The sequence below is a fragment of the Thermobia domestica genome, chromosome 9, assembly GCF_964235325.1.
Source record: "Thermobia domestica chromosome 9, izTheDome1.hap1.1, whole genome shotgun sequence".
Classification (NCBI taxonomy): domain Eukaryota; kingdom Metazoa; phylum Arthropoda; class Insecta; order Zygentoma; family Lepismatidae; genus Thermobia; species Thermobia domestica.
The window spans coordinates 83,163,187-83,176,988 of NC_137462.1; the positions used below are offsets into that span (position 1 = coordinate 83,163,187).

The 13,802-nt window shown below is 35.7% G+C and overlaps 1 protein-coding gene across 1 annotated transcript in view; it reads left to right on the plus strand.

The window, feature by feature from the left end:
* Gprk1 (G protein-coupled receptor kinase 1) overlaps positions 1-13,802 on the plus strand; it is a 609,628-nt gene that overhangs the window by 71,094 nt on the left and 524,732 nt on the right. Inside the window, exon 2 of the mRNA XM_081771441.1 lies at positions 3,099-3,175. Within this exon, the coding sequence (XP_081627567.1) occupies positions 3,099-3,175 (77 nt within the window). The remainder of the gene's footprint in view (positions 1-3,098; positions 3,176-13,802) is intronic.

The following is a 13,802-nucleotide window of genomic DNA, read 5'->3' on the forward strand; positions in this document are numbered from 1 at the left end:
ATATATATATATATATATATATATATATATATATATATTGGTGTTATTATTTTACCTTACATTCTCTCAGTAGCGTAAGTAAGGACGAATGGGCCTCCCCGCAAAAATGTTAAACGGACCCCCTCTTTCCACATTCATGAGTCACGTAAAATTTACAGAGAACAGTTTTGACTTTCTATGTTCTATCTAGTGAGTCACAACTTGCTCATATGCAAAAAAATGCACATTATTATTATTATTATTATTATTATTATTATTATTATTATTATTATTATTATTATTATTATTATTATTATATTGTGCTATAGTTTTCGTCTATTCTGCTATACCAAATTCGAGAGTCTACGACATCCGACATTTTTAATGAGGTGTGGTAGTCCCACTTTTTGTTGTTTGGTTCGATGCTGGTTTCACTGTTCTTTTCCCATCTTTGAAATACATAAGCACGGCAGATCGCGAAAACTCGACAAGTCGCGTTGTTTCCGAAATGAAGCTCCCAGCCACTTAGTCACCCTGATATATCGTCGTCCTTCCCCATTCAAGGCACAAGCATCACACTGACTAATCGAGTGAGATTCTTGTCGTGTTTGGCGCGCGGTTGTGTTATGCCTTGTAGCTCTTATCTCAGCCCGATGATTTCGTTCAAAAAGTAGCGAGTGGTCATAATGTTTTCGCTGGTCAGTAAAAGTTTTGTTGGCATTTAATTTACTAAATAATCGCTCAGGTGTTACCGTCTTCATAGGTAAAAATGAGATATAGTTGGAACATCACATAATTTTTAACATCTTAACATTATAAAGTTTAACTTCGAAACTGAAATGGGCCTCTTTCTGTTCTGGGCCTCTCAATGTTGCGGGCCCTGCAGGCCCTTTAGTTGCGCCACATCATTCTCTCTACTCAGAAGGATAGGGACAAATAGAAAAGTCAAAATTCATTTTGTCCATTTTTCATGCATCATACACTTCAGGAAAAAAAAAATCATATAATACTGATATGTAAGAAAATATTAGTATTGTTTGTCTGTTTTCTGTATACAAAGAACCATTTAGGTTCTTTTTATCTCATATTCTGGTAATAATCAAAAAAGAAAAGAGTTTCATGTGATAAACGTACGAAAGATAATTTGTCAACGCGATGTGAATGACGTTCTCTGCAACCTAATCCCGTTTTTCGTACAAAACTCTATTCCTACCTGCAAAAAGAAAAGATTTATGTTATTCATCAATGGTTAAGATTTTGCCCTGCGGCTGAACAACACTGCTTGTATAAATAGACTCTGACTGACTGCAGGTGCACGAAAAAAAAAATGTTGGATTCCTCTCCCCGCCCACTTCAAGTGTGGATATCCTGGACACATTCAAACTGAGCGGTACGATCTTTCAGTTCTTCCCAGTAGAGGTACCAGCAGTGATTGCTAAATGAAAAAGTGAGCATCTGGTGGCGAAAAGGCGAAGTGCTCGGACAAGGGGGAGTTCACAGGAACCTTAAGGGACATGTACATATGTTGTGAGGAATGAGAAGGAGATTTATGCTCATATGCGATGATGTGTTGTGTAGAGAGCACAGGTTGAGCTAGTCCATTATAAAATTGTGGAGTCATGGGTCGCCGGGTCAGATCCGGACAAAAGACCCAGTGATCCGTTTCATCACTGGTTCGTAAATCCTCAATAAGAGTAAGTAATTTGTTAGTATAAATATGCGTAAATTAGTGTAACAAAATGTGAGGCAAGTCCTTACATGAAACTACGTATACCAATCTGAAATAAAAATACTAATGCTCTTTTCCGTTTCTTTCTTAGGTCATGGAATAATGTTGGTATTCATTTTAAATATTTATGTACAAACACGTAAACCAATTACACTTTGTGTTTGCTTGAAATCAATACTTTCTGTTGTTGATTAACTCGGATAAGCCGTCACGAAACCAGAAAGATATTGAGATGCAAAATTGAAGTTCAAATTACCGTAATTTGCATCGGAAGTGCTGTCAATATCGACACTTTTCCCCAGCAGGGGGTTTCAACTTTTTTTTTTTTTTTTTTTTTTTTTTGCCTAGATCTCAAATTGTTGGGAAATAACAGTTTGTGTGTGCATGTTGTTTCATAATCCTCAGACTTTCCTCGTCCAGTGCATTTTCTCTTTCTGACAAGAAGAAGAAACTGCATGTGTGGGTGAAGAAGCAAGCCCCTCAAGGCATTCAGGGATATAATTTGCTGACTTGGAGAATTCTGAAAGCCTTGAACGGTTTCCTCTTGCTTGAAAAAGAGTAGGGCCGTAATTGCTCATTGTAGTTCTTTGAAGATCCAGCATTGAGTTGTCTGTATTTGTACAGTACTAGAGCCTCGTTGTATTTGTCTCGTTTCATAAAAGAGTCATTCTGTGGGTTGCCTTTTTATTTAACCTTACGAACTATCAATCGTACCTTGAAAGAACTTGAAGAATGTCCGACGTGAAGATAATGTTATTATTGATAACAGAGTTAAAGAACACTTGTGTCAAAATGCTGAATTTAAACTTAAACGATGTATTGGATTAAGTTAATCAGGGCAAGAATATGTAAAGATGAATACCGTATCAGATGAAACCAAGAAATTGGTTAGAGTTGTCAAGTTTCAAACATTTTATGTAAGAAAAACGTGTAACGAACAAAATATTAATATTTCTAAAAAAAAAAAAAAAAAAAAAAAATTACTGCTTAGCAACTTGCTGAAATATAATTTTCAATCTTAACGAAATGTGACATTAAGGAAGAATGACGATTTTTTTGTACTCTACATTTAAGTTACCTGACATGTGGCATTCCACCTAAAGTAGGGTATTAGTATGTGGTGCATCATAGCTATGTGCTTGGCATACTCGCCTTCGGCTTCTAATAATATCTGAGAGGAGCATTAAATTAGGACAAGGAATTATTTTAAAAATTTTTTTACAGATAGAAATAATAATAATACGAACGTTCGAACAATGATACGGAGCTACGTACTCTACTACTGGAAAATTCAATGGATTGTTTTGCATTTTTCACTGTTGTATTTTGTATATAGATTATATATTTTAAATGCATTGAAATACATTAATTTTTGTGTATTTGTTTTCAGTGTGAGAAGTGTGATGCACAAGTATTTAGAAAAGAAGGGTGAAGTGAACTTCGATAAGATATTCAATCAAATGCTAGGTAAGAAAGATTCTTTTCTTGTTTGAGATTGAATAAACCACTTTTACTGAGGCATTTTGTAAACCCATATACTTGTTTTGTTAAAATAAATAAATCTTCACACGGAAACATGAAAACTTGTATAGAGCAACATGGATGCACAAATGCGCCATTTCGGAGCTATAGCCCACCGAAAATGGGTAAGAATTATATTTAGAAAAAAGGCCACGGGTCGAGAAAAAAATATCAGTTAAATGTCCAGTAAGAGAAGACAGTAGTTATTTTGTATCTAGACTCTATTAATGGATAGAGCTCTTTCGTGGCTAAGCGGTTAGCGTACGCGCGTTTGGCGTGGGAGACCCGAGATCGATTCCCGGAGGAAGCTCATGTGGTTCGGATTCCATGTTAATCAGTAGGTCCCGTCTCATATAGCCTCGCTTCTGAACGGGACGTTAAACTCAAAATCAACTCAACTTTATTAATGGATATGAAGTATAGACAGTGTACAGTTCCTAATCTACCCTTAAAAGACATCATGAATCTCATATGCTTCATGAATGATCTTGTCATGTTGATCTGAATTTTTTTTTATGTTTTCGTGTGAAGATCGATTTCGCAAAGTTCTTCGGTGTTATTGTGAATGGACAGAAAGAATTGCCAGATGGTTCGCTGCTAAGTTGTGTACGCATATATCTCCATTTAACAATTTTCCTTTCCGTGTTCATTACATATCGTCCTATTTTTCACGTTTCACTCTCATGTGACATACATTTGCGAAATATTCATGCATGGGTTCATCTGGCATCGAAATAGAAATATCTGACGTATAGTTGATATAATGTCTAGTGTTGCTACAATTTTTTCAGTAATTCTTTAAAAGTGTATTTGGATACGTTTGTGTAGAGAACGGAACGAAAATATATGGATTTAAAGTCCTTAATTGTTGATTTTTAATTAATTATGCTAGTTATCATTTTCCGAATTGTGGGTGTTGTTGAACATCTTATGTGATATGGGATTAATGTGTTAATTTTCAGAGCTGTATCTTTACAAATTTTGTTCGCATCTTTAGTAGAGAACTTCATGACCAGTTCTATGTATCCTAAGTTTCAAGTACCAATGGCGTCGGAATGATTACAGATCTTAATACGTGTACTTCATGGAAGTTCTCGCGGAGTTAAATACGCAAATATTTGGATGTTTTTAAAGGTTTCATCCGTAATTTATTTGAGTTTACAGCTGTTGTATTTACCTTTCGAAAAACGATATCCTCAACGTAAGTAAATGTATGTTAAATAAACAAAACACCAAAACCCATATTGCATATTTTCTTTCAGTTTTGAGATATATTGCCTTCCTGCTGTATTCTGATATATCCAACACGTAAATTTGTAACATTTCTAGTAATATCTCCTAGGGTGAGCTTCCTCGTGGTTATAGGGTTATCGTTCATGCCTTTGGCACAGAACACCCGAGGTTGATTTCCTGTTGGATATCTTACAGTTAGTTTGGATCCCACATAAAGTTGTAGTTGACATGACGTATAGTGTCGGTGCTGAAAGGAACATTAAACTTAAAAATACATCTTAAGGAAATATTAAAATGAACAGTTCAAGTGTCATATAAATGGAAGAAAACTTAACGATTACTACATGCTTTTCTTTAACTCACACTGTGTATATTCTTGTTCAACTTGGTCCTCAAATCTTGCACCCTCAATTTAACTCATTTCCCGTCGTCATGGAATCATGAAATTTTGCACAGCGACGTAAGTCAGGCAACAGTACAATGCTTCAATGTTACTTTTCTATATCTGTATATCTATTAAATTTAATTGCTCGCTACTAACTATACTGTATATCCCATTCCGTTATGCAACCAAAAATGCTCGGAAGGTTGCATGTACAGTATAACTTCCAGAGAATCTTCGTAAATTTCGTTTGAAATTGTGGAAGTACGATAGACATCAAGAATTGATTCAATGTGAAAAGAAGATAACAACAAAGTTAAACAATAAGCTTTATAAATATGTAATTAATGCTTTTAGAAAATGTTGAAAAAGAAAGATACCTTTGTAGGTAAAATGAAGAGAAAGGTCTAAGGCTATAAAACATTGGGTGTGATTAATTATAATAGATTATAGCAAACCACTTGGAGCGCTCAATGCTTTTTTTACTCTTAGTTCAGTTTCTTCGTTTTACCCTTTTAAAAATCTCCTTCGTTTGTGTAATTTTTGAATCTCTTCCGCAGGTAAACAATAGTGTCGAAAGACATTCAGTATCGGCAAGCATGTTGAAAGGAAACAATTTCTATAACGATAGAAAACATGTTTAAATATGACTAGAAAGTAGAAAATAAAATAAAATGTTTAAAAAGATGTTTTCCTTAAAAATTAAGCAACAAGCGTACTTAAAAGTAAAAGAGTAAATAAAAAATCAAGTCATACCAAAAAATAATTTTGAAAAATTCTTTTTTCGAGAAAATTACTTTAAAAAACAAGTCCATTTATGCATGACTAAAACAGAGAAGCAAGGGGAGTGCTCTCATATATAATGAATTTATAACAATTATATGAGAGCGCTCCCCACACTTTTCTTTTAAATTATGCATAAATATAATGTTAAAAATAATTTTCTTGAATACAGAATCATGTTTTATCTTGTAGTACGATTTGCTATGTTTGTTAATTTTTGTTGAAAGCATGAATATTTTTTTTTGATTTTTTTTTTAAATTTTGTTTTATTAGTCCGTTGAATGGTTCATTTTGGTTATCAACCCTGTAATATATTGTAACTGATCAATTTATTTAGAAAATATTCATAAGCGAAACTTTACCAAGCAAGTGCAGGCTAATATCAGGGAATTTTTTACACCCCCTCAACACCCCCTTACACCTTCCCTGTGATAGATGATATCCCCCTGGCAAAACAGTTCGATACCCCCCCAAAGGAGTGTACCATTTTTTGTTATTACTATCATTGGAACCATAAGTGTAAAAAAATAGCACAATAAATTATGTCCTGGTGATACTTTTCTAGTAGCTGGCACGAAACTTAACAATCTAAATATTAACTGCAGTAGCATGATTCTAAATATTAACTTCGATTATATATTTTCATTTCTCTACTCACGAAATTGTGTGAAGTATTGTGCTCAAAGAACTGCTTGAGAATCAATCATATGTATAAACAATCCATGTTAGAATTGAAATACGATACCAGAACAATGTCAAAGCTGGCTCTCTATAATCAGTAAAATAAAGGTGATTAGGTAACTCCAAAAGAGCAGTAAGAAACTGAAAATATATTCGTGATAAGCTTGCGTCCTGATGGTGGTGGCGCACGCAAGCTGTTCCGTCAAGAGCAGCATTGTGAACTACTCTTGTTTCATTCACACGATAACAGAGCTTGAAACAAGAAACATTGATGTGAGAGCGTCAGTCTGTCAGATAAATGGGCGGAATAATTTGTAAAAAAGCACACTACTTTTGTTAGTCCCTTGATGTGAGAGCGTCAGTCTGTCAGATAAATGGGCGGAATAATTTGTAAAAAGCACACCACTTTTGTTAGTCCCTGTCAAGGGCACCGATTTCTCTGTAAATTTGGGGGAGGGGCACTCAGATGCAGAAGGTATATATGAAGATTTTAAGATAAATTGCACTCAAATTATGCCAAATATTGTATATTCATAAATACAATAGGGGGCCCACATGAGCTTTGGGGGACCGGGCCCCCTCGACCCCCCATGATCGGCGCCCTTGGTCCCTGTGTCTTTATATTCATCGTGGGAACTTTCAGAAAAGGCAAGAATACATGACAAAAGTAAAGACCATATATGTGCGGTACAGGCCTCATTGCAAAGTGACAGTGTTGCTACTCAAACTTCATCAGCAGTTTAATATTCAGCGTGAAGGTATATCGGTGGTAGAGACTTGTTCAAAATCGCATATTTCCTATTTTCTGAAGAAATACTACATACACCCAAATGGAGTATCGCAAGACCATTCAGGAGCAATAAATCAGCATATAAGAAACACCAGAGAATGCATTACTCTATTACTTCTATTCTAGATTCTTTTGGTGTTGCCATCACTGAATCTACAAAACCCAAGTTCTCTAGAGTTAGTAAATTCTCTTATGGCAGACGAGTGCACAGATGTAAATGGAAGAGAAATTCTAAGTATCTATATACGTTTGTAAGAAGGAGACTTCCGTTTGTGCTGTTCCAGTTCATCTACTAAGGCAAAATGCATCAAAGATACAATTATTCAAGAAATACATAAAATAGGGCTTAGTACTGCAAAACTTACTGCTGTGGCTTTTGATGGTGCTTCAAATTTCAGCGGTGAAAAATCCGGAGTTCAGGCACGTCTCAGAGGATTCACCTAGATTGATTTTCGTTCATTGCAGAAGCCATCTTTTGCAACTGGCTTTGATAAGGGCGTGTGGAACTTCAAAATATATCAAAAGGGTTGTAAATATAGTGAATAATCAGTACACAGCATTTCATGGGAGTCACAAGCGACTGAAAGTTAGGAAGTGGGATCTTCAATAGACGCTTGGTGCAACCTGATTCCACTAGGTGACTTTCATATGGAGGCAGTGTTTCTATGATAAAAATTATGCTGCAATATGTATTGCGTTCAAGCATATCTATGTTGATGCGGAAGACATGTCATCAAATGCTTCTGGACTACTGTTGCAACTAAGAAAGACGTTGACAACTTTCACACTAGTAGGTCTACTCTTAAATACATTTTCCAAAAGTCTGCAAATGTCAAGTGGAGACTATGTGGTTACAACGCTGTAGTTGCTAGAAAGTGTCATTGCACATTTGAAAGATATCATTTTTGAAGAGATTTCAAAGCACTCTCAGGAAAAGCAAAATCAGAGTGCGAGAATGGAAGAAAATTTGAAATCCCAAGAACTCAAGGCTCTTCTCTCCAATTACAAAACAAAAATTATCAGCATGAAGGAAAAATTTGGTGGTGCTCTCAAACAGCTGTCACTTCTATGATGTGCTCAAAAACACTCCCGACTCAGTTGACTTAACTGAAGTGGCCAGCATTTGTAGTGTTATAGATATACCACATTGACTTGGCACCTAGTCTTCCGTTCCAAGCGCTGCCATCGGCTGAAGGAGTTCCACTCCCACGGCTGTAAGGCTTTCTGGCTTGACAACAGCTGAACCTTTATTGGCTCTATGTGTGGGTTTGTCGAGGGTGAGAGTTTAGTTCGCATTTTTGCCACGGATCAAGACATTTTGGCAGCATTATAATAAACTTGAACTCGAACTAGAGTATAACATTTACAGATGAGTTCCTGCGGATCCTAACATCAGCATCCACCAAAAACTTGGATCTTTTTTGTGGAGAATTATGTTCCCAACTCTGTTTGAAGTAACAAGTGTTCTATTACTTCCTTTGGGTACAGCAGAATTAGAGCGTTCATTTTCTACAATGAACAGATTGTTATGTTCAGAACGATTTCGACTTAGTTGTGAACATGTAAACGATTTGATAAAAATATCGTATGTACAGAAGATCCCTATGTTCCTTATATTCGCTCCGGTTCTGAAGAAGAAGAACAAAGGCTAAATGAAATGATAGATAAAGCTTGCAACATCTGATTAAAGCAAGCTCACAGAAATGTGTAGATAACTACTATGCATAAAGATACGTGAAGAATGAATGAACGTGGTACAACTTTGGTTTTGGTAGTACAAAAGATATGTTTGAGGGCAAGTATATGTCTGTGTGTGCATGAGAGTGATAATAACAAAATGCATTCATACAGTAGCAAATAAAAGTGGAAGGAGAGTATTTTTCTTTTCTCCTATTCAGTACTAAAGTAAATAATGCAACCCATTGCCAAAGTTATGCTAAATTTGTAATGTATATGTAGTAAGCAAAGATACGCTTAAGAACTTCATTTTTTTTTTTTTTTTTTTTACATAAAACATCATTACAATCTACATCCCCTCTACTTCATTACACCCTCCCTGAAGAAAATTTCTGGCAAATACCCTGGCTAATGGTTAGCGTTGTGCTTCGTAACCGGAAATCCCAGATTCAAATTCGATAGCCGTCAGTCATACTGTAATTTAGTTTTCCATGTTTCTCCTTAGTTACACTGATAAATGTTAGGATGGTAACTTTTAATAAAGATTATAATTAGTTTCTTTCCCATTATTGTTATTGTTAGTTCGACTGTTAATTACTGTAGTAGAAAGTGTTCTACGTTTGTCAACTAAATGTCTGGAGGTATGGATTTGTTCGACAGCCGTGCCGTACGTACAGAAGATTTACTGTTGAATGAATAAACCTTAATTACTTTAGGAAATTTTACTTTAGCTATTCGTAGACCTGATTCATTTATAGATAGTAATTAGTTTTAAAATCAGCCTAGAAGAATAAGAAAATTTGCTTTTGGATGTTTCCAAACATCCAAACCTATCCGTAATATGATTAAGATAAATACACACAAGGGTAGTTTACATTGAAGCATGAATGAAGATTATCTGCAAAACGATTAGAAATAAAATGGAGCATCAGTGAAGAGCATGTATATCACTTGCAAAGGGAGCAACGAACATTAGCATTAATTCGAAAGGTGATGACAGGAGCACTCAATGACAACGCCCACTTATTGACCTTCGAGCAAGACGGTTGCGTGCCGCGAATGCCTCAGACGTTCATACATCAACACACAGGCACAAGTATGGTCTGTGGTACACAGCTCATAAAGGGTCCTCCCCCCAAGCGCACACACATGTATGTGTGGTATCAAAACAAAGATGATAATGGTGATCTTGAAGGTCGCTTGCAGCCAGCCGGCTACAGTTATTTTTACGACTTTAACAGTATCATATTGCGTTTCGAAGTTTCCTTATCCTGAAGTAAATATCACGTTTCAGTTGGAAGAACATTACATGTATTTTTCTTTTCTTTTTTTGCGTGTAGTATTCAGTATGTGGCTTATCTAGATCGATGTGTATTCTTAAAAGAAAACTTTGTTAATACGCATGTCTTGCGATAGAACAAAAATGTTTTTGACCATGAGAGCCTATTTATCGTTTCTTTTTCTTTTTACCAGATTTCGAAAATATCAAGTGACTCCAGTTATCTATGAAGTTACTGCTTTATGTATCGCTACAGTACTTGTGCAAAGTACATTGGTCTGCACTCGGAAGATTTTTCATTTTCCCAAATAGTGAAATGACATCTAGCAATGACACCTAAACATCTGAAGTAATTTCATTAATGCAGTCAGTGTCTTATATAAATATTTGTTTCGGCTCATGCAAAGTAGGCGTGTCTCACTGCTGATGTTAGGATGAGAAATCATAGACCTTCGGAAACAAGGAAGCTTTCTCCAGTGTAGGTATTTAATTGAATTCCATCACCAAGCAACATAAGAACATTGCACATTCTGTTCGTGATGTTCCATCTCAGTATAGTGAAGCGTAATTTACTACGTTACCTTTGTCTCCGCTAGTTCTATACCAAACTGTACCTTACACATGGACGGTAAGTAACCAATTGAGAACTAACAACACATTATCTAAATTTTAACATTCCACAGATTACAAGCTGGTGGCCAAGTCGTCAGCTTGGTAAAGTCACTCCATTAATAGGGAATGTCTTATGTTTAAGCACTTGTTTTCACTCTGCATATAAGTAGAGTTGTAATTAAATTACATTGTAGTTACATATTTTATAAAGCTACATTGTGGTTTACTAAAACAAAAACAACAAACAAGCAAAAAATAATAATAAAAAAGAAACACTTCTGGTGTAAGGTCCCCAGGTTTAATTCTAAGCCCTGTGAATTTCTGGAAGACAACATCGTGTCCGTGTGTTTTTTCGGGATTCTCCCGTTTCACCCCAATTCTCATTCCTTCGAGCAACTACTTCATAATCAACCATCTTCAAAGACATAAACGTGGGACGTTAAATTCAAGAATTTCATTTCAATACCCATTTTTGCTAAAGGAAATATTGGTAAATGAAAATGAAGAATAATAAAATAGTAGGTGAAGTGATGAAGTGGAAGGGCATTTTTATATACTCAGATAGATAAAAGTACATAACTAATTCACTCACTCTATAGCCTATGGAACGCGGGCGCTCAGTGCTGCATTCACAAAAACTCTCCATGTACTTCCATCTTGATTCAGCTGTATGCAGTTTCTACATCGTACTTCTGTTTTTGAGAGAGTCATCTTCAATATTATTCTTCTAACTGCGACTAGGTCTTCCTAATGGCTTTTTCCAATTGGGTTTTCAGTTAAAATTTTGAAATTGTTTCTAGTTTCTTCCATCCTTGCTTAGTGCGTGCCCACCTGAGCTTCCTAGATTTAATGACCCTAACAATGTTAGGATAACTTGGTATATAAATTATTAAGTTGTTCGCTATGAAGTTTCCGCTATTCCCCATTCCCATCTTTCTTAGATCCGAAAATTTGCCTGAGGACTCCCATCAAATACTTTCAATCTGCGTTCTTTCTTCAAAGAAGCGACCATGTTTCGCAACCGTATTGTACAACAGGCATAATTATCGTTTTATATATTTTAAGCTTCAAGTTCTTCAACAGGATTCACGAAGACAAAAAGATTTTGGACTGAATAACAACACGAATTCCTTCCTCTTAGCCGCAACTTAATTTCTTCGTGGATATGATTTTGGTTTGTTAATATTGATCCGAGATATTTGAAAGTATCCACTTCGTCGAAAGTATTATTTGATATTTTGACACATCCATAATTTGCAGCATTACGATCTTGTCAAATTTCCATGTATTAAGTTTTCTGTGCATTTACTCCTAAACCCATGCCCCTGTAAGATTTTAATAAGGCCTGTACATTTCTTTCTGTTGTTCTCCTGTCATCCCCTATCAGATTTACATCATCAACATAAGCTGTAACCTGGTGGGTGCCATTCAGCTCTAGAGCCTGGTTGGGATCTTTGAGTTTCCTTATAGCTTATTCCAGAACAAAATTAAACAATAATGGCGTCAATGCATCACTTTGTTTCAGGCCAATCTCGACGCGAAAACTCGTGGACAGTGATTTTCTTAGGCGAACTTTACTTTTGGATTCGCTTATGATGAATCTAACTAGCTTTTACAATATACCAAATTCGGTAAGAATATACTAAATTCACTCATGTCCAATTTACTTTGTCAAGTTATCAGTCCTAGTCCGAGGCTTCTGTGAATGTCTCTGAACAAGTGCCTTCTTTTACAGGATGAAGTTGTAAGCCTCACGAGGAAGTAGTACGTCTAGAGCTTCAGTTTCGTAAGGATACGGTAACACGAACTACTACTTTCATTTAAGCAGAATTTTAGTGGCTGCGAAGGCAGTTGTTGAAATCTAAACAAGTGGAAGAAATTATCAGGTGCAACTATCTGTTAATCTATTATCTTCTAAATGCAAAAAAATATACTGTTGTTCCAGTCTTCAAATTGATTTAAATTGAAAAATTCATTTCATAAATAAAAAAAAAAATAAAAAATGGCTAAAAAATCACATTTTTTAGACTTCAGAAAAAAGTTACCGATACTGCGTACTGTCAGAATAAAATCACCGTTTACAAGCATAGTTAAATGACATATCAGCGCTTAAATGATAGTTGATTTGCTTTTAATTTTGCTTTCGTTTCTCTCTCTAGCTTATCTTAAGTTCGAGGGGTGACGCTCTTTAGAAAGACATTATAAGGAATATTACGATGGAAAGCAGTGGCGCAACGTCCTCTGGAAGGGACCAAATTAGACAGATAGTATGATAGGAAGAAATAAATGAAAGACTCAGTGTCCATTTATTTACTAGGCCGCGTATGTTGAACATATAGATGCGTTTAAAACGGTTTGAGAAAGGTCGACTAGCTTCCATTTATTTATGTAAATTGCTCCGCATGGTTATTGCCATATTTGTAATGGAAACGGTGGTAGTAAAGCCGCATTGAGATTACCAATATTTATGCGTGCATCATTGCCTTCTGTGTATTGTGGGAACAAGAACTTCTTGGAAATAGAACAGGCAAAAGACGGGACAAAAGAAGAAAAGAAAGAAAAAACATTGGAGATAATTTATTCTGTAGTATTGTCTCTCTAAAGGCCGCAGAATTGGAAAAAGTGTTTTACGAATTGAAAGAAATAAAACATACTATTCATTCAAAGCACGCGCACTGAAATATGAACTCTTCCAGTAGGATCATGCCTGGAATATCGATCCCGGAGTCTACAGGATCTCTCCTCAGCGTCTCTTGACCCCAGATAGCTGGTCCACACAATCCAGCTTCCCAAACACAACTTTTCTTCCTCTTGTTATTTGTTACGAAGTTTACGGCGGTTTTATCAGTCTTCGCTAGAGAAGTCGCCTCTTGCAATGTGCAGTCTTCCTTCCTTCTCGTTTCCAACGACTGGGACGTTGGGTAATCTTCAGTTTTTATTTAAACTAAGGTCTTTAAAGTTACCTACTCCATTTATTTGACGTTCTTTTATTTCCTTCTGAAACCGCAAGTTGGATAAAATAGGAGGCTGAATCAGCTTACGGTGAATGAAATGCTTGATCTAACAGTAAAAGCAATGTAATAGATAGGTGGATAATGGCTGTCGATACAAATAATTAAATAAATAAAATATAAAG